The 25,527-nt window shown below is 43.3% G+C and overlaps 1 protein-coding gene across 2 annotated transcripts in view; it reads right to left on the bottom strand.

Annotated features, from left to right (window-relative positions):
- The window catches only part of RCOR3 (REST corepressor 3), a 59,287-nt gene that overhangs the window by 27,131 nt on the left and 6,629 nt on the right, over positions 1-25,527 (bottom strand). For both annotated transcript variants that reach the window (XM_049769924.1, XM_049769925.1), the window contains exons 3-7: positions 20,837-20,914; positions 18,213-18,265; positions 15,129-15,302; positions 13,334-13,458; positions 11,654-11,732 (exon numbers count right to left, since the gene is read on the bottom strand). In XM_049769924.1, the coding sequence (XP_049625881.1) occupies positions 11,654-11,732; positions 13,334-13,458; positions 15,129-15,302; positions 18,213-18,265; positions 20,837-20,914 (509 nt within the window). The remainder of the gene's footprint in view (positions 1-11,653; positions 11,733-13,333; positions 13,459-15,128; positions 15,303-18,212; positions 18,266-20,836; positions 20,915-25,527) is intronic.

Genomic DNA, 25,527 nt, shown 5'->3' with positions numbered 1-25,527 from the left:
AAGAAAGAAAGAAAGAAAGAAAGAAAGAAAGAAAGAAAGAAAAGAAAGAAAAGAAAGAAAGAAAGAAGAAAGAAAGAAGAAGAAAGAAAGAAAGAAAGAAAGAAAGAAAGAAAGAAAGAAAGAAAGAAAGAAAGAAAGAAAGAAAGAAAGAAAAGAGAGAGAGAAAGAAAAGAGAGAGAGAAAGAAAGAAAGAAAGAAAGAAAGAAAGAAAGAAAGAAAGAAAGAAAGAAAGAAAGAAAGAAAGAAAGAAAGGAGGGAGGGAGGGACAGAGGGAGAAAGAAAGAAAGAAAGAAAGAAGGAAAGAAAGGAAAGAAAGGAAAGAAAGGAAGGAAAGAAAGGAAAGAAAGGAAAGAAAGGAAAGAAAGGAAAGAACGGAAGGAAGGAAGGAAGGAAGGAAGGAAGGAAGGAAGGAAGGAAGGAAGGAAGGAAGGAAGGGAAGAAAGAAAGAAAGAAAGAAAGAAAGAAAGAAAGAAAGAAAGAAAGAAAGAAAGAAAGAAAGAAAGAAAGAAAGAAAGAAAGAAAGAAAGAAAGAAAGAAAGAAAGAAAGAAATTGCTCCTGGTAGGCCCAGGGACCACATGGGATGTCGGGATTCAAGCCACCATTTTTCTGCATGCAAGGCAAATGCCTTACCTCCATGCTATCTCTTCGTCCCCCGCATCCACGTTTTTTTATGAGAAAGTTACAGAATGGCTTACCTTCACCAGTAGCCATCCTAAAAGACTAGCCTTTGATAGTAATTGACTTAAGACATTCCATTCAACCAAAAAACTGAAAGTGCTTTCCTTTTTCTGCTCTTTCTCTTAATATTTCAATGGACAGTTTCAAAGACACAGTGAACTCATCCACCATGTGTCAATATTTTGTTGATGTGGTTTTATATCCCACTTGTAAAAAGTTTTCCAGGCATACTTCACAGGCATACTTCATTCATTACATGGATGACATTTTAATAGCCACCTCTATTCATACAGAATTACAATGTGTTTATGAATTTTTCATCAGCTGCTCACAGGGTGCTGGTTAAACAATAGCCACAAAAAGTCCAGACTTCACCTCCATTTCAATACTTGGATTCATATTGGAGCATACTTTAGATAACTCTATTTATCAGAAAAATCTAAAGACTCTTAATGACTTTTGAAAAGTCATAGGTGATATATACTGGATCCATTCCACCCTTGGTATTCTAAACTCAGAACTCAGCAATTTATTTAGTACTTTGGAAGAAAATCTGGACTTAAATAGCCCAGGTGTTTACTTCAAAAGGTCCAATAGGAATTTGATTTTTTTCATGTGTCAGTTTCATAAGTCCTATTTTTCCACGTTCATATCTGGAGAGAACATGTGGCATTTAATTTTTGCAACCCCTCATTCTCCTATGGGTGCTATTGCTCAGTCGTCTGTACTCTAGAATGAATTTATTTATACAATAAGCAGCCTTGCATTTGTGCCTTATTTGGAATTGATTGCTGCTCTTATCACCAAAGCAAGGCTCAGAGCAGTTTCCTGGTTAGGAATAATAGTGCTACCAATTCCAAAAAAGGAAATAGAATGCATAATAGCTCTCAATGAGTCCTTCAATGAACCCTATCTGATTTTTCAGGAGACATTTCTTCCATTATCCTGCTGAAAAAGCCTGGGACATCGTTAAGAGGACACATTTTATAATATCCTCTATTATTTGCTCCTCCCCTATACCTGAAGCCCCCGTGTTTTACACTAATAGGTTGTGATCAGAAAAAAGTGGTATCACAGCCCTTCTCTGACCACAACAGTGCATATGAATTACAAGTCCGTTCAACAAATGAAATTTGCTACCTTTAATTATGTACTAGCACATATCTCAGAGCCATGCAATGTAGTAAGAGATTCAGCTTACATAGTAGGAGTGTTCCCAGATATAGTAACCACCTTTTTAAATAATCAGGTTTTTCAAGATTTGCTGCAGCAATCATAAGCACTTCTGCAAAAAATGTTCTAAGACAATATTTATCACGCACATAAATGCCCACTCTTGCCTCCCCGGGCTGATATCTCTAGGGAATGAAACTGCCGATCATCTGTCCATGCCAATTTAAGTCACCTGCAGAAGAACATACAGCACTATATACAAATGCTCATCATCCCTGATGTTTACAGACAAATGAATTATGGATAATGAATATTACACATGTTGACTTCTTTCCAAAGAAACCTTATCTCGATTTAATGGTGAATATATATTCCCATTTCACATGAGGTGTTCCAATGACTTCTGAACGAACTAAAGCATCCCATATGGTCCCCTGAGCCTGCCAAGAGCGATTTCTGAGCATAGAGCCAGGCATAATCCCTGAGCACTGCCAGGTGTGACCCAAAAACCAAGGGAAAAAAGAGCTGTTTTTACTTTCGTGCTACAATGTTTTTCTGTTATGGACATTCTCTAACCTATAAAAGTGGACAATGGTCCTGCCTACACCAGTAAAACTTTCTTTGGGGCTGGGAGGCACACCTGGTGATGCTCAGGGGTTATTCCTGGCTACGTACTAAGAAATTGCTCCTGGTTTCGGGGACCACATGGGATGCTGAGGATCAAACCCAGGCCCATCCTGGGTCAGCCGCATGCATGCGCTACTGCTCTAGCCCTTACACCAGTAAAACTTTTCAATAATTTCAACAATTTGCAAAGAATGGCAAATTAAACATATCACTGGTATTCCTTATAATCTGCAAGGACAAGCCATAGTTGAAAGAGATCACAGAACCCTAAAAACTCAATTATTAAAATATAGGATAAGGGGCACACTACCCATGGACATTTTATCCTTGACATCATTTTCACTAAACTTCTTAAATTTTTCAAGGAGAGCTCTATACAGCTGCAGAAAAGCACTTTAAAGATGTTCAGGTGAGCTCTAGCCGGCATGAGGTTCGAAGAGACCCCATGTCAAAGGCCTTCTCTCTAACTTGGGTGTGCTGGGAGCCTTGAAAGGCCCTAGCCGTCCTCTCTTCTGCCCCCCGGCCTCCAGGCCTTCCCTGGGTGCCAGCCCAGGCGGCCAGACAAGGTGGGTGTCGGGTGGTCCCTCCTGGATGGGGTTCCAAGTTTTCCCCGCCCGTTCCCTAGCACTAGGGTGGGAAGGGCACAGGGTCGAGGACAGGCAGATTCTGGTTCCGGCTCTCTACCGAATCCTTTCTTGGGTCCTAACTTGGGGTGTGCTGAGATTTGCTCAGTTGCACTAAGGTTGTCACTGGCAATTTCTTACCAGTCTACATGTTCAGAACCGCGTGGGGGCACACAGTATATATTAAGAGTATTCCCTATCCTAAGTTATGTTTTGCATATGCAGAATGTCCATTTTGTATTCTGCCCTTTCGCACAACCCTACAGAGCTCATTTTTACTTCTTTTTTTTTTTTGTTTTTGTTTTTGGGCCACACCCTGTGACGCTCAGGGGTTACTCCTGGCTATGCGCTCAGAAGTTGCTCCTGGCTTCTTGGGGGACCATATGGGACGCCGGGGGATCGAACCGCGGTCCATCCTAGGCTAGCGCAGGCAAGGCAGGCACCTTACCTCCAGCGCCACCGCCCGGCCCCTCATTTTTACTTCTTAACTCTCTCACCCACCCCCAATTATCAGTAACCCACATTACTCTTTTTAACTTCAGTACTGCACAATCCTAATCACAGACCAAAGCCGTGCATTGGATCTAACAACCCCCAACTATTTCATAAGACATAAAATGGACACGTATGTCTTTTGAATATTTTATGTGTTTTTTCTCTGACAGCTATAAGTCTTATTAAATATTCTCTTATACAGTGATGATTCTAACCACTTTTTATATTCACTTTGTGAGCTGTTCAATAAGAAATTTTGGTAAAAGATTCCCCCAGTTTAATGCTTATGATTGAACCATGTCATGGGGATTGTTGGACTTGTTCTTATAGCCCCCATATGCGCTGATAATGCCACGTGGCATTGTTCCTTGTTGAATAGGCACATTAAAATGGGAAAATACTATACATACAAATAAGATCTTATCTAATAGAGATTGGAACACACAAATCTTGTAGTGCAACGGGACCTTACACCCTGAACATTGACATAATGATCTGACACAGGCCTCAGAAAAATAGGCATTCTCCATTCACCCCTGAACCAGGGAAGCCATCCATGAAACATCCAAGTTTGTCTATAACATCACCTGGAAGCAATCTTCTACCAGGGAAGATCCTACCACTGCTCTGACACCGACCTGCTCAAAAGAGACTTCCCTTAATATTGAGAAGTCTTAACAACAACAACGACCTGCTTACAGTACAGGGCTCTCCGCATTGCCCTTTAATTGTGAGGTGAAACTAGAGGACGCTCCATATCCTGACTTCAATGTAGGATATGCAGATTCCAGGATCTTTAATACAGAAACATAATACCAACAACAGAGACTGTGTGAAAAATGAAAGTGTGTTAGCACTACAGACAATGTCTTGGATTGGACAAACTAGCTTGCCTGGAGCCTACAGTTGGTCTTATGCCAGGAAACTTCAGGGGTAGGGTCTCCTTGTATTTAGGCCAAGGTTTTTCCTTTCCGTGCCCTTCATATTTTGGTGGGCCAATGCAAACAATAATTGCCACTCTAACACCGTTTTTACGGTGCTTCTTTGACTCTAATCCTTAAAAAAAAAAAAAAACCCACTTAAACTTTTGAGGTTAACTTAAACTAATATGCATGTGCATAGAAATGTAAAAAAAATACTATGTCTTTAATGTTTAAGGAGTTACATAACTTTTATGGCTTTAGATTGCTTTGTGTGCTACTAAGAAATATAATGTATTATAATCTGGGGACTTGAGGGATAAAGTAATTGTATATGGGTTCTGTTTTATTTATCTTAATGTTCTTTGGCTGAAAGTTCAAAGTTAAGATATCAGCAAGGGGACTTCTTTTGAGAATTCTGTTTATGGGTGATTCTACTTCCACTGTAACTTTACCTTATCCTCTTGCTTTGCATCTTTGTTCTCATAATTAAAAATAAAAAATTAAAAAAAAAAAAAAGATTTTCAGGTACCGGGCCAAAGAGATAGCATGGAGGTAAGGCATTTGCCTTTCATGCAGAAGGTCGGTGGTTCGAATCCAGGCATCCCATATGATCCCCCGAGCGTGCCAGGTGAGATTTCTTCGTGTAGAGCCAGGAGTAACCCTTGAGTGCTGCTGGTGTGACCCAACCCCCCCCCAAATGTTCAGGTACCAAAACAAACAAATAAACAAACAAACAAGTAATTCACCTATTTGTGTAAAACTGGATAATGAACAGATTGCTGATAATCTCCTCATTCAAAAAAGGGATATGCCAAGTGGCAAACCTGCCAAGAAATTCAGGGTCCAACCATGGCCTTGTCAGAAGCAGGATTATCACAAGTGATAAAACTCAGACACAAGTGCATGATAAGACTACAAACTTTCCCACAGAACAACACATATTATTCAAAAGTACTAGAGAAGGAAACAAACTGCAACCTCAACAGGTACCTGGGACAATAAGCTGACACCACACAATGAGGACAAGACTATCAGGAGTGAAGATAACCGTTTCCAGAATCTTGAGTCTGTAGATGAGAGAATTGGTCCAGCTTTCATCAGACTTCATAATTTAGGAAACACTTGTTACATGAACTCAGTGCTACAATGCCTGTATAATATTTCCAGTTTGACTTTTATCAGAACCATTATAAGGAGGACATTAACAGGTCAAATCCAATGGGACATTAGACAAAGTGGCAAGAGTTTGGGAAGATTATAAAAGCCTCGTGAGCAGAACAGCACAGGTATAAAAACCTAATAGACTTTAAGATGACCATTGGGAAGATAAATGATCAATTTGCAGGAGACAGTCAACAGGATACACATGAACTACTTCTATTTTTGATGTACGGTCTTTATCAGGACTTGAACAAAGCTGATAAGCAGAATAGACATATAGAGGAAAATAACAATCATTTTGTTGATTCAAAAGCCATAAAACAGAAGAAACAGAAGCAGTTTAATGAGTCTATTATCGCTACACTTTTCCAAGGCCAGCTTAAACCCACAATTCAATGCCTCATCAGCCACCGAAAATTTCTGACATTAGAGATTTTCATTTATCCTTGCCCTTGACATCTATAGATAAATGCACATTGAAGGGTTGCCTTAAAGTGTTTTTTAAAGATGAACTGAAAGACAATAATAGGATATACTGCAGCCACTGTAACACACAGCAGGATTCCTTAAAAAAGGACAGAAACTTGAAAATTACCACCTATGCTCTTAAAACATTTGAAACACTCCAATGATGGCAAAAAGATGAAAAAGCTATAGACCTACATGAACTTTCCTTTAGAAAACTTTGACTTATCACAGTATATTATGGACTCTCAGAACAACCATGAAGAATAAAATTATTCTGTTTTTGAACCATTATAGTGAAATGGAAAAGGGTCATATTGCACAGCTCATTATAAAAATACGACAAAATAACGTTGATTAAGAAGTTTCAGAGGGGCCGGGCGGTGGCGCTAAAGGTAAGGTGCCTGCCTTGCCTGCGCTAGCCTCGGACGGACCGCGGTTCGATCCCCCGGCATCCCATATGGTCCCCCAAGCCAGGAGCGACTTCTGAGCGCATAGCCAGGAGTAACCCCTGAGCGTCACCGGGTGTGGCCCAAAAACCAAAAAAAAAAAAAAAAAAAAAAAAAAAGTTTCAGAAATATCCAACACATTTGTAAAATCTTCAGCAGTTTATATTCTTTTTTATACCATATTTTTTTGTACCACAAAATAAACTTTTCCCTCCTACAAAGAGGGGGGGAAATGTCTGTATATCTTATGGAGTGAATGCTAGCTGGAGCTGAAGCCCGAGTGCAGGGGAGGAGAGCATACTAACCTCTTGACATCTGCAGTGTTACACCCCTTTATTGCGCAGACATACCACATAGTATGAGCAATCAGTTGAACGCACTTTCACTGTTACATATAGAGCTTTTGTTTAAGACTATTTGATTGCTGCTGCGACTTTCTTTTTTATGTTAATGAAAGTCTTTTAAAAATTGTTTTTTATTTTCTGATGGTAAAAAAAAAGATATGTAAATGTGTTTAACCAGAAGTGAACCGGCAATATTGTAAATATACTTTGGCCTCGAAGCCTGGTTGTTCCCAGCTGACATCTCCTGACGTCTCCTGTTTTCCTTGGCTAAAAACTGTGCATCTTATGGTCAGGTGCATCTTATAGAGCAAAACATATGATACTTCAAAGAGACCTGCTGGAATAGATACAGCTGTTTAAATTAGTGGATGTCTAACTGAATGACCTTTAGAGCTGTCTATAAAACTGTTCTTATATTTTTACCACTTTTAGAAAACAGCTGCAGGATGTGGACTTTCATTACAGTACTCATTATCAGAATGTTTTAGTGTCTTAGTTTTTATCCTATTATGTTTATAATAACCTTTTAATGCTTTGTTCACAATGATCTGTGGAGATACAGTTTGGATGCCCTAATTTCACATTGCAGTGATAATTCTGTAGGACTCCTTATATAGTGGTCATCATAATGTCTTAACAAATATTGCCTTCGTTCTTAGTTTGCTTTCAGGTAAAAAACATGGATGTTTGAAAAATGTGATAATATACTCCGAGATGCAGGCTGTTTTTTACAGTAATTACCATATGACTTAGTATCCAGACTTGAAAATTATGATTGTTCTGGGAATTTCCTGTGCTCATTCTAGAACATAAAGCCTTTTTTCAGCAAAGTTCCCCTCCATCAATGTCGATTACTTTTAGAATTAGAAAATTTTGGGCCCGGAGAGATAGCACAGCAGTGTTTGCCTTGCAAGCAGCCGATACAGGACCAAAGGTGGTTGGTTCGAATCCCGGTGTCCCATATGGTCCCCTGTGCCTGCCAGGAGCTATTTCTGAGCAGACAGCCAGGAGTAACCCCTAAGCAACGCCGGGTGTGGCCCAAAAACCAAAAAAAAAAAAAAAAAGAATTAGAAAATTTTTACACCTAACACACTGACTTTATATTCTGACTTGACCTTCGAATCTTTATATTGGCCAAGCCTAGGTAACCTTGATGTGACAGGGAGACCATAAAGGTGGGTTGGCCTAGGACAATGGCTGGCAACCTTTTTTTTCAACTGAGCCAAGTTTCTCCAAAACCACGATTGAAATTTATTTTGAGAGCCACACAGGGCACGCACTGACAGAGGCAAGGAACAGAGTCCTGACTCCTGGAGCAGCAGCCTGGCACACAGAAGAGCCAAATTAAAAGTGTAAAGAGCCACATGTGGCTCATGAGCTGCAGAAATTGGAGATGTTCTAGGAATGACTGGAACTGCCTTGGCACATACTTGCCCCGGGATGGGCTAACTAACATGCTAACCTGATTATGGCTTGGAAATCAGCAACGACTTGCTTTGAAGGCAGATTTCCCTGCCTTGCCACATAATGGTGAGAAGAAAACAGAAGACATCTCAGGACATTCTCACTTTGACATAGGATATTTGCTAACAATATCTCCAATTACTAAAACCTGACTGCAAAAACCGTGATTAAGAAAAACCCTTCCTGGGACCTTAAAGAGATTTTGGGGTTAAACAAATTAGTGTGCTGGAGCCTGTAGTTGGTCGTATGGCAGGATGCTTCGTGTGTAGGGACACATTGTTTTTAGGCCAAAAGGTTTTTCTTTTCTTTTCTTTTTTTTTTGGCTTTTGGGCCACACCCAGCGGTGCTCAGGGGTTACTCCTGGCTATCTACTCAGAAATAGCTCCTGGCAGGCACAGGGGGACCATAAGGGACACTGGAATTCGAACCAACCACCTTAGGTCCTGGATCAGCTGCTTGCAAGGCAAACGCTGTACTATCTCTCTGGCCCCATTCTTTTTATTTTTCCAACTTTTGCTATGCCTATTCAAAATACTACCAATCCCTTTATCTGTTAGAGGCATCTGTCCTTTTCTTAGAACCACGAGATTTGTATTATATTGTTTTTATATAAAGTCTATTAGGGGGAGATGGTGGATTAACTGGGTCCTACCCTAATCAGTATTCATTCTCTACCCCCCAGGGGGTAGATCTGGTGTTGGATTACTGGGTTCCACCTTACTCATTATTCATTCTCCATCCTAGAGTGTGGTCTAGTGCTTGCTAATAAAAAGTCTGGGTCTTAGGAAAGCTGAAGGTATTCTCTGATTTTCCTCCACTAAGCTACCAGCCTCTTAGGAGCAGAAGGCTTCCATGTTAGAATTCCTGGTTTGTGCATTCGAATTTCTTTTTTTTTGTTTGTTTTTGGGCCGCAACCGGCGTTGCTCAGGGGTTACTCCTGGCTGTCTGCTCAGAAATAGCTCCTGGCAGGCACGGGGGACCATATGGGACACAGGAATTCGAACCAACCACCTTTGGTCCTGGATCAGCTGCTTGCAAGGCAAACACCGCTGTGCTGTGCTATCTCTCCGGGCCCGCATTCGAATTTCTAAACCTGTTTTTACCCCCCCTTTCACTGTATGGATAATTTCCTGCATTCGGTTTGCTTCCTTACCCGTGTCTCTCCAGGTCGTGGTTTTGGAGCCTAAAGCTTCTTTCTTACATGAGCATCACAACCAAAAGGGGTGTGATCCCTGAGCCCGTCACACTGAAACCTCACTGTGCCATCCACAGATAAGCACAGATGCAAGGCTGGTCACTATAGCAGCATCAAAAGGAAGGGGAGGGGAACACTAGTAGTTCATCAGGGACCAAACCAGCAACATCAATGGTCTATATCATCATGTACTGAAGCAGCATTATAAACAGTCTAGAGACCATCTTGGACAGACATGAAACAAGCACACAAACTCTGAGGATCAGAGTCCCTCAGACCTTCACTGACCAAGACAAACCCAGACACATGGAGTCCATTAGAAAATGAGGGGCCGGCAGGGTGGCACTAGAGGTAAGGTGTCTGCCTTGCAAGCGCTAGCCAAGGAAGGACTGCGGCTTGATCCCCCGGCATCCCATATGATCCCCCCAAGCCAGGGGCAATTTCTGAGCGCTTAGCCAGGAGTAACCCCTGAGCATCAAATAGGTGTGACCCCAAAAACCAAAAAAAAAAAAAAAAAAAAAGAAAAGAAAAGGAGAGGACGTGAGGGATGACACAGGACAGAGCTAGGCCAGACCATGCAAGGGAGGACAGGCAACCGTGCACTGAGCTCACTGATCTTTGACTTGGGTAGATAAGATCCACAGGAGAGGGTGAAGCGATGAAGGACTTTCAGAAAATTTATTTATTGGTTTTTGAGCCATAGCACAAGGTACTTAGGAAGTTACTCCTGGCTCTGTGCTTAGAAATTACACCTGGCAGGCTTGGGGGACCATATGGAATGCCAGAGACTGAACCAGCATTGGCTGCATGCAAGGCAAATGTCCTACCTGCTGTTCTTTCACTCTGGCTCAACTTTCAGAATATTTAGAGCAGTAAGAAATTAGTAAAATAGAGAGTGGAGGGGTGGTTTCTGAACTTTCTGTTGATGAGATGACAACAGGGCCAAGGCGGGCAATGGTGGAGCCCAAGGAGGGCAGGACACATGTCCTGAATGAGGTCATTCTGCAGGGTCCTGCTCCTTTAACTCTGTGCACCCCTAAATCACTGACACCCTAATCATTCCCTACCACAATCAGTGGAGCGAGTACTCTTACTAGTGCAACATGTGCAGCATCTATTAGCCATTTCCTGGATTCTGAGGGGCCATAGCTGGCCATGGCAGAGTGCATGGAGCCTGGGACTCTGCCCATTTGTGGCCTGAGGGCGGCCTCTGGGTCCTATCACTGGCCCCTCTGAAGCTTTTAACTCATGGTTCTCCTGGTCTGTGGATGTTAAGTTAGGCCCTGGCCTTTAAGCAGCTTTGACTCCCGCTGCTGTTCATTTGTACTTTACAGATGAAACTCATTTCCAAGCTATTACCTGGAACATACAAAATGCTTTCAGGGGGCCAGAGAGATAGCATGGAGGTAGGGCATTTGCCTTGCATGCAGAAGGATGGTGGTTCAAATCCTGGCATCCCATATGGTTCCCCGAGTCTGCCAGGAGCGATTTCTGAGCATAGAGCCAGGAGTAACCCCTGAGCGCTGATGAGTGTGACCCAAAAACAAAAATAAACAAAAAAATGCTTTCAGAAAAATTTGGTGACAAACACAGGAACTTGATTTTTTTTTTCGGGGGGGGGGGGGGGAATCATCCAAGGGTAGTTTTATTTCCTTTCTGAGATGAAAGACCAAGGATTGCAGATTTTATACTCCTGAGTGGATATAAAACCTCCAAACCACTCATACCACAAGCTGACTCAAATTCTGGGCACTCTTGTTTCTTAAACCTCTTATTAGTATTGAGATCTACCTGCACCTAAACCATCATATAAAAACTTTCTGAGTGTGCAACTCTGTTCACTTATGAGCGGATCTGTCGGACAATCACATCATCATCATCATCATCATCACTGTCGTTATTTTGGAGCAGGTTGGTGGGACGAGCCCATCACACTCATGATCCTCCTCACCATCACCATCATCATCACAATCATTATCACACTGTTCAGTATTTCTGAACGGGCATGTATGCTGAGCCCGTCACTCTCACCATCACCATCAGCAGCATCATTACCTCTTTCTTGGTTTCTTTTTTTGGGTCATAGTCACTGTCGTTTCCATCCACAGGATGTGTCTCTTCTACATCATCGTCACTGGGAAGAATAAGCATTATGAGATTAAATCTAGTAAAATTAGATTTTTATTTAAATTAGATTAAATTAGTTAATAAGCATTCACTTATTCAAATTAGAGTGCATTTACTCCTCTTCCTTTCTCTCTATTGTTCTGTTCCTATCAAACTGAAATACGCCCTAACAACTCTCCTAATTACTTCCCAAAAGAATCAGAGTTAAACCTGTGAAGTGGAATTTGTTTCAGATGTATTCAGAAATATCTCTAGTCCTAGGTATATAGAACCATTACCCCAAAATTTATAGCTAAAAAATAGTGACTTGATAGCAGACATTAAAAAAAAAAGAAGGGAGGGCTGGAGAGATAGCATGGAGGTAAAGCGTTTGCCTTTCATGCAAGAGGTCATCGGTTCGAATCCCAGCGTCCCATATGGTCCCCTGTGCCTGCCAGGAGCAATTTCTGAGCATGGAGCCAGGAGTAACCCCTGAGCACTGCCGGGTGTGACCCAAAAACCACAAAAAAAAAAAAAAAAAAAAGAAGGGGCGGTGAGGTGGCGCTAGAGGTAAGGTGTTTGCCTTGTAAGCGCTAGCCAAGGAAGGATGGCGGTTCGATCCTCCGGCGTCCCATATGGTACCCCCAAGCCAGGGGCAATTTCTGAGTGCTTAGCCAGGAGTAACCTCTGAGCATAAAACGGGTGTGGTCCAAAAAACCAAAAAGGAAAAAATAAATATCTGGGTCAGAGGGACACTTTTGAATGCAGGGGGCTTTACCACTGACACTGCACGGCCCCCTGTGCACACAGCCAGGGCTGCCCCCAGGAATGCTTGGGTATGGCCCCAAAAACAAGACTAAAAAAATGTAATATCCTGGGGCCGGAGCAGTGACGCAGCAGTAGGGCATTTGCCTTGCATGCGGTTGACGGAGGATGGACCTTCGTTCAACCTCCCAGTGTCCCATATGGTCCCCCAAGCCAGAAGTAACCCCTTGAGCGTCTTAAAGTATGGCCCAAAAAGCAAAAAGAAAAAAATTGGGGCTGGAGCGGTGGTGCAAGCAATAAGGCGCCTGCCTTACCCATGGTAGCCTAGGCGGACCGTGGTGCGATCCCTTGGTGTCCCATATGGTGCCCCAAGCCAGGAGCGATTTCTGAGCACATAGTCAAGAATAACCCCTGAGTGTCACTGGGTATAGCCCCCCCAAAAAAAAATGTAATAAGCTTCAGGAAAGAGTATAGATCTATTATTTTGATAAACTTATTTCAAGATAGAGAGATAAAATAAGGATGATAGATTTTGTGGTACAAAGATTCATTCCAGAGATATGGGCATCAGTCCTGGGCAGTTCTGGACAGAGCATCTTCCCAAGAACACAAATGACTGCATCACTGCTGAATATATTCTCTACTAAAAAAAGGGGCTGTGAATAGAGAAAACCTAGCTCAGATGCATCCCCCAGTGAGCAGATTTGGCACGATCCCCCTAGGATTCCAGGTCCCCAAGCTCTGCCTGCCAGAGCTGAAACGTGGTGGAAGGATCATGGAGTTAAAATCTCTTTCCTGCCTTAGGAAGTGCAAGCAATTGAGACAACATCCCACCAAAACTAAATCCAAAAGCCTCTGACCTACCTGTCACCCTGATTATGTCTGTTGGCCAGTTTACGAGCCTGGCGGTCCATCAGGCTTGTTCTAGATCGAGTTTTTTTCCAAGAATAGTAATATTTTACAAGGCTAGCAATTGTCTTGTCTGGAAGCTTAAAAACAAAACAAAACCATGTTATTATTGTTAGCATTGATCAACAAAATAAGTATTTTCTCTCATTCTTCAAGATGGCACACAAGAGCACAAATAAAAGGCATTTTGTGGACACCTTTATAAAGTAGGCTTGCAAAGAACTGTCTTACCCCTCTGACCACAGTCGTACCGCTGCTGTTTCTGAATGAATGTTCCTATTTGTTGTATGAAGGGAAAGGTAACGCACAGCTGACGTGTGGGGAATCGTACCAGAGGTTCCAGGCATGACTATGTGAGAAATTGGTGTTTGCTTTCCTTAAAGAGCTATTCAAGTATTTCCCCCATCTAGGAGATGGACTTCTTTTTTTGATATATAAGAACAAAATTTAGTTGATTTATTTTACAGAACTGGGCCCTCACACACACATGTATTCTACACTGAGCTACGTCCCTGGCCTTTAAATTCAGTCATTTTTAGAACAATCATGAAGATCAGACCAGGGGTCTCTGGAATACAAGGCAAATAAATGCTCAGCAGTTGCTCCACTCCTAATACTGATCAATCTGTTCCTACTGCACCCGCTAATAGTTCCCCCCACCGCCCCTTTCTTGGTGTCTGGTAACTGCTCACCTACCTAGTGGCCATGGCTTCTCCTACCCAGGACAGTCCCTACAGTGGGGCCCATTATGTAGTCTTTGTGTTGGCTTCTTGCCTTCAAGAAAACTACATGGTTATTAACAACAAACATTCATATCTCTGAAAATGATCAATCGTGCAAGTAGCAGACTGCGGCTCTCAGGAACTCTCTGGGCCTGAAGATGACGCATGGTCCTGGGCTGCTATGCCTGGCCACAGCAAGCAAAGGTGCAAGTCAGCAAGAGCAAAATGATTCTCTGGGGGAGCCACTAGGGGAGGCAGCTTGGACTGGAAATGGGGCTTTGTGCAATGGGGTCAATTCTTAGCAGTCTGAGACCCACCAAGCACTACCAGAAGTGACCCTAAGCACCCATGCCAGAATAAGCCCCCCAAACCACAAACAATTATTTTCTCTGAATTTGAAAAATACTCAGATAGATTTGCAAACAGTCTTTAATTTTCCTCTATTCAGAAACTGAATTTTGCCCAGAGAAAAAAATCAGAACAGCCCTGAGAAATGGTGAAATAGAGATATCTGAAAAACGGACATGTTTAGTGAAAGGAATATAAATTTAAAAATAAAACCATGTTTAAAAAAACATAACAATTATCATTTTTGCCTTGGGACAACAAACTATTTCTAGTGTACATATTTAAGTCAAAAGTTAATTTACTGCAGTGAATGTTCTCATGGCAGTATAAAATCATGCTGTGTGCAAATAGACCTATTTCAAAATATTTCTTAAAACTATACTTAGAAACTATTAAACTGAAAAGTCAGGAAGGGTCTGGAGAGACAGTACAGCGGGTAGGGTGCTCATCATTCATGCGGCTGACCCAGGCTCAATGCCTGCTATCCCAAACGGTCCTCCTAACCCTCACCCCCAGCACTGCCCAGAGGGATTCCTGTGTACAGAGCCAGTTGTAAGCCCTAATCATCAATGGGTATGGCACCTAGAAACAATCAAATAGAACCTGAACACAACAGGGGTGAGGAAGGGTTTCACACAGGCCCATAAACAGCCAAGTGAAGGGACAGTCCACAGAGAGACCAAAATGCCGTACCATCTGCTGATCCGGTGGAAGCTCTTCCCATGAAAACTAAAGGCTTGTTCAAACAGGACCTTATCTTCCACTGTCCACTCGTCCGGGAAGGGGGTGAAATTGGGAAGGTCGGCAAGGGACTTCTCGATGTTATGTTTGTGCCAGAACAGCATGCCCAGTGCCTTCAGAGAGAGAGTAGCCCGTCATGCAAGAATGTCACAGATCAGAGCTGAAGCACTCACTCACTGCAACTTCACTCCAAAGTCCCCCCCGCACCCACATATGACCTCTTAGACACCTCTGATCAAGCACTGACAGCAGACATGTGTGATACTTGGGGCAGGATCAGGAGAGCCAGTGTACTGAGGAGAGGAGCCTGTAAGGACCAGAGCGGTGGCACAAGTGGTAGGGCATCTGCCTTGCATGTGCTAACCTAGGACAGACCGTGGTTCGATCCCCCGGCATCCCATATGGTCCTCCAAGCCAGGAGTGATTTCTGAGTGTATAGCCAGGAGGAACCCCTGAGCATCACCGGGTGTGGCCCAAAAACCAAAATAAATAAATAAATAAATAAATAAATAAATAAATAAATAAATAAATAAATAAAAAGAATCCTGTTCACTGTCACCCAGCCATCGGTGAGGAGAGAAATAAACTGAAAACACCCATGAATCCAAACTCTGAATGAAATCATGAAAACTAGAGGGTCTAAGTATTTCTTAGAGAGATACTTCTTTTCACCTGTCCCTTAAAACATATCATGGCTGGGAACAAAGCATCAGGTCAAGGCACTAGCTTTGCATAGTAGTGACCCTGGTTTGATTCCTGGCACCACATATAGTCCCCAAATACCTCTGGAGTGAGACCTGAGCACCATAGGTGGTGAGTTGGGGGACTAAGAGCCACCCAATAAAGGTCCAGCATAGGTCTTAGCGAGGCTGCAGGCATCTTCTATAAAGTACGAGTGCTGAGCTGTGACTTAAACTGTGGTTCACTGAACTTTTAAAAGTTCTTTATCTTCATCATAAACACAAGGGATTATAGAAAGGCAAGTTAATAACTTCAAACATGTCATCAGCAATGTCTGAAATGGACAATTCTGACATGTCAACAATATACCCTACCATTGTAATTATTGGAGTCTTTATCTGCGTAATAAAATATAGGTATTATGGGACAGTAAATTCTAAGTTTCTTTCTCTTTTTTTTTTTTTTTTGGGGGGGGGGTCACACCCAGCAGTGCTCAGGGATTACTCCTGGCTCCATGCTCAGAAAAACAACCTCTGGCAGGCATGGGGGACCATATGGGATGCCGGGATTCGAACCACCATCCTTCTGCATGAAAGGCAAATGCCTTACCTCCATGCTATCTCTCTGGCCCTGTAAATTCTAAGTTGGTTTTTTTTTTTTTTTGTGGTTTTTGGGTCACACCCGGCAGTGCTCAGGGGTTACTCCTGGCTCCATGCTCAGAAATTGCTCCTGGCAGGCACGGGGGGACCATATGGGACGCCAGAATTCGAATCGATGACCTTCTGCATGAAAGGCAAACACCTTACCTCCATGCTATCTCTCTGGCCCCAAATTCTAAGTTTTAAAATGAGATAAAATAGCCTTCAAAATAGGGAGAAAGGTTTTTGATTTTTCTTTGTTAATATGCATCCAGTTGGTTTATAGAGAATTAACTTTCTTAAATACCAAAAGCTCAAGTTTAAGAACAAAAAAAAACATAATCAGAGCTTTCAAAATTCACAAAAACTACAATTAGAAACTTTCTTTAGAGACATAATTTATTAACCATGTTATTAACTATAAAGTTACAGAGAATTTACTTGCTTTTGTATTAATTCTAATAAAGATTGATATAAAGTTCAGTAGAAATAAGACAAGAGTGGATTTCAGGGGGGTTAAAGAGACACACTGGGATGACAGCACTTATGTGGCCATTCCCAACTTGATCACCAGTCGTGCTTATGGTGCAGCACAGCCAGGAGTGATCCCTGAGCACTGTGTGTGTATATGTGTGTGTGTCCCCAAAACCAAACCACAAGAACAAAGTTCAGGGCCCAGCTGGTACTTAGCAGCATGGCACTCCATTGGCAAGGCCAAGTCCCCTCCATCCCTGGCACCACCAATGAATAATTTCCTTTTCTTATATTCTTTAGCCTCTCCTTGGCAGGGATGACAGCCCAGTGTCTGAGCATTTTCTTGCATGCGGGAGGTTCTGGAATTGATCCCTGGCATCCACAAACAAACTTAAAGTCACCTATAAAGTCCTTGGTGAATTATTTCATTTTGAAAAAAAACTGGGGGGAAAGTGCCACACCCAACTGTCTCGAGGGCATATGTGTGGTGCTGGGGCTCAAACCCAAGTTGATCACATGCTTGGCAAATGCCCTACCACTATGCTATCTCCCTACCTCATTTGAATTAAGTCTTAAAGTATTTCCTTGAAAAGTCTGACTTGGGGCCGGAGAAATAACACGGAAGTAGGGCATTTGCCTTGCATGCAGAAAGACAGTGGTTTGAATCCCGGCAACCCATATGGTCCCCCAAGCCTGCCAGAAGCGATTTCTGAGCATAGAGCCAAGAGTAACCTCTGAGCGTAGCTGGGTGTGACCCAAAAAACAAACAAACAAAAAAGGTCTGACTTGCTTGAGGGACACACCCAGCGGTGCTCAGGGCTTACTTACTCCTGGCTCTATGTTCAGGGATCACTCCTGGCAGGGTTTAGGGGACCAGGAATCATGGTGCCAAGGGATGGAACCAAGTTGTCCATTCATAAGGCAAGAGCCATCCCAACTGGACTATCCCTCTGACCAGCTAAAATAAGATCAACTTTTAGATCTTTTAGATTAAGAAAGTTAAAAAAAATGGTGAATTATTTGTACTCAAAATTCCTTTTTCAATTTGGTTACCAGTTGCCAAATTAATGCTAAAGGCCTTCAGACAATTTCTGAGATTCTGTGGAAGAAACAAAACGTTCAGGCTTCAGAGATGAATCACGAGGCTAGAAGCCAGCTCCTTCCTTCTGTTGGAAGCCCAGAGGCTGCAGGGTTGTTGTTGGCCAGCTGGGCTGGGGGAATGCCCCTCACCTGCTCCACATTGTAGCCATGCTTCTCCTTGGCAATCGCGATATATTCATCCACTGCAATGAGAAAATGGCAGGGTCAGCTTGCGACTCCTTCCAAGGGCCCCATCATGTTTAACCCCACAAAGAACATAAGCCTCAAGATCAGACAAACAGCTGTCTCTGGTGAAACAGCACAGCACCAGGCACTTGCTCATTTCCGACTTTGCTCAGAATGACTGATCTCTGTGACCACACAAGATCTCCTGATTAAACTCCATGATGTTATGATTATTCTTTCAAACCCAGAGATGACAAGTGTGAGGACATGGAGCACCAGCCCAGGCACCCTTTGGCCTTCTCATGGGTCTATTTGCAGCCATCACTTAGAGCTTCAATGATTGTACCAGAAGGTGATTTGGTTCCTGAGACTAAGCCTGAGATCACAGCGGAGCACCAGCAGGTTCTTCCCGGCACAGACAGGGAACAGGCACCCCACATCCACCTGTGCTGGGCATGGAATTAGGTGGGCAGAGTCAAGCAGCTGGTGCAGCTCATGGGATGGGTGAGCCAGGCCTGTGGTGCCCCTGTGGGAGGGCAGTGTTTAATGGGGCTTAGAGTCACTTTTAGGTGTGGACCTCCCAGGCAGATTGCAAGGAGCTGCTGGAACTGTTTGGAATTAGTTAAGATCTGCCCCACAGTGCTAGAACTATCTGGAACCAGCTAATCCACAGCTAAACCACTGATCCACAGTGCTGGAACTGTCCGGAATAAGCTAAGACCAGACCCACAGCACTGAAACTGTTCAGAACCAGCTAAGACCTGACCTATAACACTGAACTGTCCAGAACCAGCTAAGACCAGATCCACAATGCTAGAACTGTCTGGAACCAGTTAATATCTGACCCACAACAGGAGCTGTCCAGTATCAGCACAACATTGGAACTGTCCAGAACCAGCTAAGACCTGACTCTAAGCGCCAATCTCAACTGAAGGGCAGATTCAGGCTCTTTTTCCCCTCAGCCAGACAACCTGAGCTCCTGTACCTTAGTTTCCTCACTGTAAAATGGTCATAAGAACAGTCGCTTCTTCCTAAGGAAAAAAACGAGCTAGTCACAAGTGCTAAGTGCTGATAATAGCATCTGACACATTTTAAGTACTCTAGAAAAATTTTTACTATATTTAGTACAATTCAACATATAAACATGCTAGTAAAACAATAATTATGTTAGAATAATAACTATTTTTTAATGGATGATATATTTCCTTAAGCTTTTGGTAGAAAATCCAAACAGCCAACTCTGTTTGGCCCTCATAGCCACCCTCAAACACAAATACACTGTTTCTGTGTGCAAGCTCATGACCAGGACACAAAGGTGCTACTGTCTCTGAGGCAGAAACTAAGCACTGTGAATGGATATGTGAGGGAGGGAGGATCAGGGAGGGCGTCTCAATACGGTGTTACAGAGACCAAAGTCAGGTCTGGGGGCTAAAGAGAGCAGGACCCTGAAATGATCTGGACTGATAGCGTGGTTAGGTGTGATGGGGAAACCATATAGCGTGTGTCCTCCCAACCTTCCTACTCAACCTATCCTGTGTTCTCCTAACCTTCCTTCCTATTCTGCTAAGAAACACACTGATGGATTAATAAGACTACAAGAGAAAGTGATACCCTTCATCACACCCCCCCAAAAGTTTGACATGCTACCAAAAACCTTTGCTGGCAGTGAGCACTAAGCCAGGGATCTCTGGAGGATGGAAGGATCTGGCCAATATATGTCCTGAGCATTAGTGGGTCCCTCAGGGTATGCTGAGGCTAGGCTTCCCGAGATGACCTGGAAGACCTGGGCTGCCAACTGAGGCCTGCACACAAGAAGCACAGAAGCACAGGAGAAATGAGCTTCTGTTTTCTGTTACTGGTTCTGGGTCACATGCAGTACTTGAGGTAGTCCCCCCAGTGCTGTGTTCAAGAGTTACTCCCAGGGGTGCTCAGTGAGGCCACACCAGGAGCTTGGCACCCCTTGCATGCTCTCCAGCCCTGTCCGCCCTCTCCCTGGCTCCATTTTCAATGCTCTTGTGACCAGGAGGAATGCCCTGACAGACTCTTGGTACATGGCACACAGGACAGCGTCTCCTGGTACTAAGTAAACCATCTCGAGTATGTGCAGAAAGACAAGACTGTCACAGCTGGGGCAGGGCGTCTCAACAGTGGGTGCTTCTCCGAATGGGCTCATCCCCCAGTAAACTGATGAATTACCTATCGTACTCCAAAGGGTGGAGCCCCCAAGGGTGGGTGGCTTCATCATATTGAATTCTAAAGCCACACCATGAGTCAAGAGATGCAGGTTAGGACCCAGAAGTGCTTGTGCAAGGCAGAGAGCAGAGATATACTGGTCCACAGCGATCCCCCAGCCCAAGGGTGCCAGCAGCAAAGCGGTTCTCCTAGGGGCCTAGGGCCTGACACAGATCAGACTGACTGATCCCGCTGCCTTTCCAAAGGGGATGCTTTCAAACAGACCCACCTCTATGCATCAGAGAACAAGATGAAAACAAAGCCAAGTGGTTTTGTTGGGAGCGTGAGAAGACTCAGATTGCAAACACACATTTTTGTCCTAGATTGAGCCATCAATGCAGGTGGTGGAGACTTACACTTGGCATCGGGCACGCTGTGGTAGGGGGACCACACAAGCATCCCTCCATTGTCTTTATCCGTGTACTTGGTGGCACCTGTGGACAGACAAAGTGCTTTGAATGTGACGGACCTTGTTTCCCTTCCCTGCAACGTGATCATGGATGAAGGAAACTTGATGGGCTGATTTTGGCGCAGTATCTGCAGCAGCAACAACCAAGCAAGCAACCAATCAATCCTCCTTGTTCAGACACCTTTATGATAGATTCACATCCTAGGTGTGGAAGGAAAGAAGCTTCCCACAGCTGAGGTCCGCCCCTCCACATGAAAAAATACTCTTTTCATCATGTAACTTTTTGGGGGGCGAGGGAAGAGATGATCATATATGGTGCTGGGGACTAAACTTGGGGCTTCAAGGCAGATACCCCCTACCTTCTGAGGGGCTCCCTTTTCATGACCCACATCCTAATAAGGTGATCAATCCCATTTAACATCCTGTCTTTAGGTTTAGAACTGGAGGCATCAACAATATCACATGCCTTTCATTAAGCTGACCTGGGTCTGACTGACCTGGTACCCCATATGTAAGTAATTACATAGTAAAGAACACCACCAGTAGTAATTCCTGAGCATAGAGCCAGGAGTAACCCCACAGTATCACTGGGTATGACCCAATAAATAAATAAAATAAAACCAATAAGTACAATAAAGGGCCAGAGAGAGAACAAAGCAGTTGGGTATCTGCCTTGCACGCAGCCTTCAGGATGGATAGTGGTTGGAATCCCAGCATCCCATATGATCTCCTGAGTCTGCTAGGGGCAATTTCTGAGTGCAGAGCCAAGAGTAACATGGGCATCGTAGGGTGTGACCCAACCCCCCGCAAAAAAAACACACACAAAAAAACAAAAAACTTAAAAAAAAAAACTCAATAAAAAAAGACAGGCCTCTGAAAACTAGGGCTGTTTCACATTTTAATTTCCTGACACCTTGTCTGCCACCCCCACCCACCCCCAGCAGTGTTGGGTCCCCAGGGTCACACTCAGTGCTCCTGAGCTGATGAGTGCCGTGTTTGAACCTGGGGTTGTGTGTGCCAGGCCACTGCCTCTCACCCTGTGGACATCTCCCTGGTCTCCTTATAGCTCCTTTTCCACTCTGCTATCTTAAACATTGCCTTCCGGGACCAGAGATATAGCATGAAAGTAAGGCATTTGCCTTGCATGCAGAAGGACACTGGTTTGAATCCTGACATCCCTTATGGTCCCCCATGCCTGCCAGGAGTAACCCCTGAGCGCTTCCGGGTGTAACCCAAAAATCAAAATAAATAAATAAATAAATAAATAGTAAAAATTGCCTTCCTTGCTAAGGATCTACCAGATCTTCCTTTTTATTTTACATTTTATTGTAGTTTGTTTTTAGCCCACACCTGAAGGCACTCACTCAGGGATTACTCTTGGTTCTGCACTCAGATATCATTCCAGGCAGGTTGGGGGAAGGGGGGATCTTATGGGATGCTGGGGATTGAACCAGGATTGACAGCCATGCAAGGCAAATGCCCTACCTGCAGTGCTATCACTTCAGCCCCATATTTTACTTTTTGTTTGGGGGCCACACCCAGCTTTCCTCAGGGGACCAAGGATGGGACAATGCAAGCGCCTTAACCCTGTACCATCTCTTCAGCCCCAGCCTTCCTTTGAACCTTAACTGATATACTCCTCAGCATACATACTCGGTGCAGAACTGAGGACATCAACGCCAGAGGCTTCTTGGTATCAGTGAGTGTCTGCGTGAGCTGAGATGTCTGCCTCAACAGTTAGAATTGTCCGAACAGAAAAGGGAGCTCTGTTCTAATCGTTGGAAACGAAGAGTGGACAAATGAAGAGAAGTCTGGACTGGCTTTCCCAGAGCCACATAACAGGCCTCAGGCTCCATCTTTTAACCACTCTCTGGCCTTTCCTGGCTTCTTGCTCATTCCCAGGTACATTCAAGTGAATTAAAACCATCTACAAATATTTCCTTGAGGTACCCGCTAGGAAATTAATCTACGAGTGTCACAACTTACTTTCGAGAAATATTAATTGTTACCATCAACTAATGACCAGAGTTCCAAAATTATTCACATCAAATACTATCAGAATTGTGAGATTTGTTATCATGTACAATGGGAGGCATAATTAAGCCATAGGATATGTGGAATGATGAATATTCACATTCGGGAGTAAAGGCCACCGCTATAATCTTCATTGAGAAGTTATTTATCAAGCAATATTTATAAAATTGCTCAGTGTTCCTTTTTGAAAACCTTCATATCGTCATACTCTTTCATCCTGCAAGTGTTAGTGTCTCCCTAAGTGTCTACCTAAGTAGACAATGATACAGACAGGGCCAGTAAAACCTACCAGTGAAATGTTTTTTCGATCCTGTGTTCTACTATGAGAAAAACTTAAGGATGGAGAAGAGAAGTAAGAACTCTACTGACGGGTCAAAGAAAGAAAGAAACACAATTAAAAAGTAAATCTAAAAGCAAACTCTATTGGATTTTTGTGAAAAGTCCCTTTAATAAAAGATCAAAAACAGGAACATTTAAGAAAATGCAAATCAGGGGCCGGGCGGTGGCGCTGGAGGTAAGGTGCCTGCCTTGCCTGCGCTGGCCTAGGACGGACCGCGGTTCGATCCCCCGGCATCCCATATGGTCCCCCAAGCCAGGAGTGACTTCTGAGCGCATAGCCAGGAGTAACCCCTGAGCGTCACAGGGTGTGGCCCAAAAACCAAAAAAAAAAAAAAAAGAAAAAAAAAAAGAAAATGCAAATCAGAAACACATTCTCTAAAAAGTTACATCAATTAAAGCACATTTTATTTATTTACTTATTTTTAGATTTGAGACCACACCCGTCAAAACTCAGGGACCACATGGAATGCCAGGGATCAAACCCGGGCTATCACGTGCAAGGCAGACACTCTACCTGCTGTACTATAACTCTGGCCCCTGGACTGTATTTAGTTTTTAAGCACATAAAAACTCTGGTGCAGAACAGACAACACTCGTTAAAATTGGGCTCCCATGTGATTTGAGTCCATCTAATTTGATGACAACCCCAAACTCCGACCAAAACTCACCTTTCCTTCCCAAGGGCAGATGCTCCACCACTAACAAGACACTAATAGGTCTCTATTGAGGCTCCTATCTGAGAGCATACCATCAAGCAGATTTAAATGAATGCATTTAAATATTTCAGAGAGTTTTCAGCTAAATAAGTCCTCTTAGTTACTTACACAGGTTTCATAATTCTTTTTGTTTGTTTTTTTGGTCACACTCAGCGGCCCTCAAGGGTTACTCCTGGCTCAGCACTGGAGGTATTGATCCTGACTGGCTTGGAGGGGCCATATGGGATGCAGGGGATGGAACCTGTATCAGCTGGGTGCTAGGAAAATGCCCTCCCTGCTGTGTTATTGCTCTGGCCCCAGGGCTTCATAATTCTTTACCCTGTAAAGTACCCCAAGGGATAGATCCTGTCTGGAAACTGGTTTTGATTTGTTTTAACTCATTACCTATTTCACAAAAAGTTTTTCCAGAAATAAGAACTAGTTTAGTATGATTGTTGGGAGCTTAATATTTGCAAACAGACCAAAAGTCTGAATTTCAGCTCAGCCACTTCCAGGCTCGCCCAGAGCAAGTCTGTCTCTTCTGAAGTACCTTCTAGAAAGAGAGGGGACAGATGTTCACCTGATAAGTTGGTGAGTCACAAACAGTGACTCAGGAATAATGTGAATCACATGCACTGTGGAGAGCCCCAGACCTGTGGTAGGTCCCACAGACCTACTCTGATCACTGTTATAGATCTACTATGGCCACTGTTCTAGATGGTCACTCTTGCAGATTTACTACAATCACTGTCGATTTACTGATCATTGCAGATTTACTCTGATCACTGTAGACTTATTCTGATTACTGTTGTCAACTTACTAAGATCACTACTCCTACTGATTTACAATGATCACTGTAGATTTACTCTGATCATCGTTGTCAATATATCATGGTCACTGTTGTAGATTTACTATGACCACTAGCAAGTGCTGGTTGAGGACTGATCTTTCACATCCTCCTTAGTCCGTCTGTAAAGTAAACTGGACTTATAGACTAGAAATAATCAAACTTGGGCCCGGAGAGATAGCACAGTGGTGTTTGCCTTGCAAGCAGCCGATCCAGGACCAAAGGTGGTTGGTTCAAATCCCGGTGTCCCATATGGTCCCCCGTGCCTGCCAGGAGCTATTTCTGAGCAGACAGCCAGGAGTAACCCCTGAGCACCGCCGGGTGTGGCTCAAAAACCAAAAAAAAAAAAAAAAAAAAAAAAAAGAAATAATCAAACTTCAAACAACTCACCCTCTATTACCACCCATATAAACTAAGACTGGACAGCCAAAATGACAATGACCTTTTCTGGCTGCTCAAACCTGATTTACCTCCTAAAAATGGAGAAAGTAATTAGTCCAACTGAAGATAACTTATTCACCACTCAGAATATTTTGAAGCAATGGAGGTTTATTTAGCCTTTCTAGAAAAGGACCTAATTTAAAAAAATTGTGTGTGTGCCACATTTGGCAATGTTCAGGGGTTACTCCTGGCTCTGTGCTCAGAAATCATTCCTGGCAGACTAGAGGGACCAAATGGGATTGAACCCAGGTCGGACACAGACAAGGCAAGTAAGTACTCTAT

This window comes from Suncus etruscus, chromosome 3 (genome assembly GCF_024139225.1).
Source record: "Suncus etruscus isolate mSunEtr1 chromosome 3, mSunEtr1.pri.cur, whole genome shotgun sequence".
In the NCBI taxonomy this organism is placed as follows: Eukaryota; Metazoa; Chordata; class Mammalia; order Eulipotyphla; family Soricidae; genus Suncus; species Suncus etruscus.
This window is presented reverse-complemented; position numbering and strand designations above follow the sequence as displayed.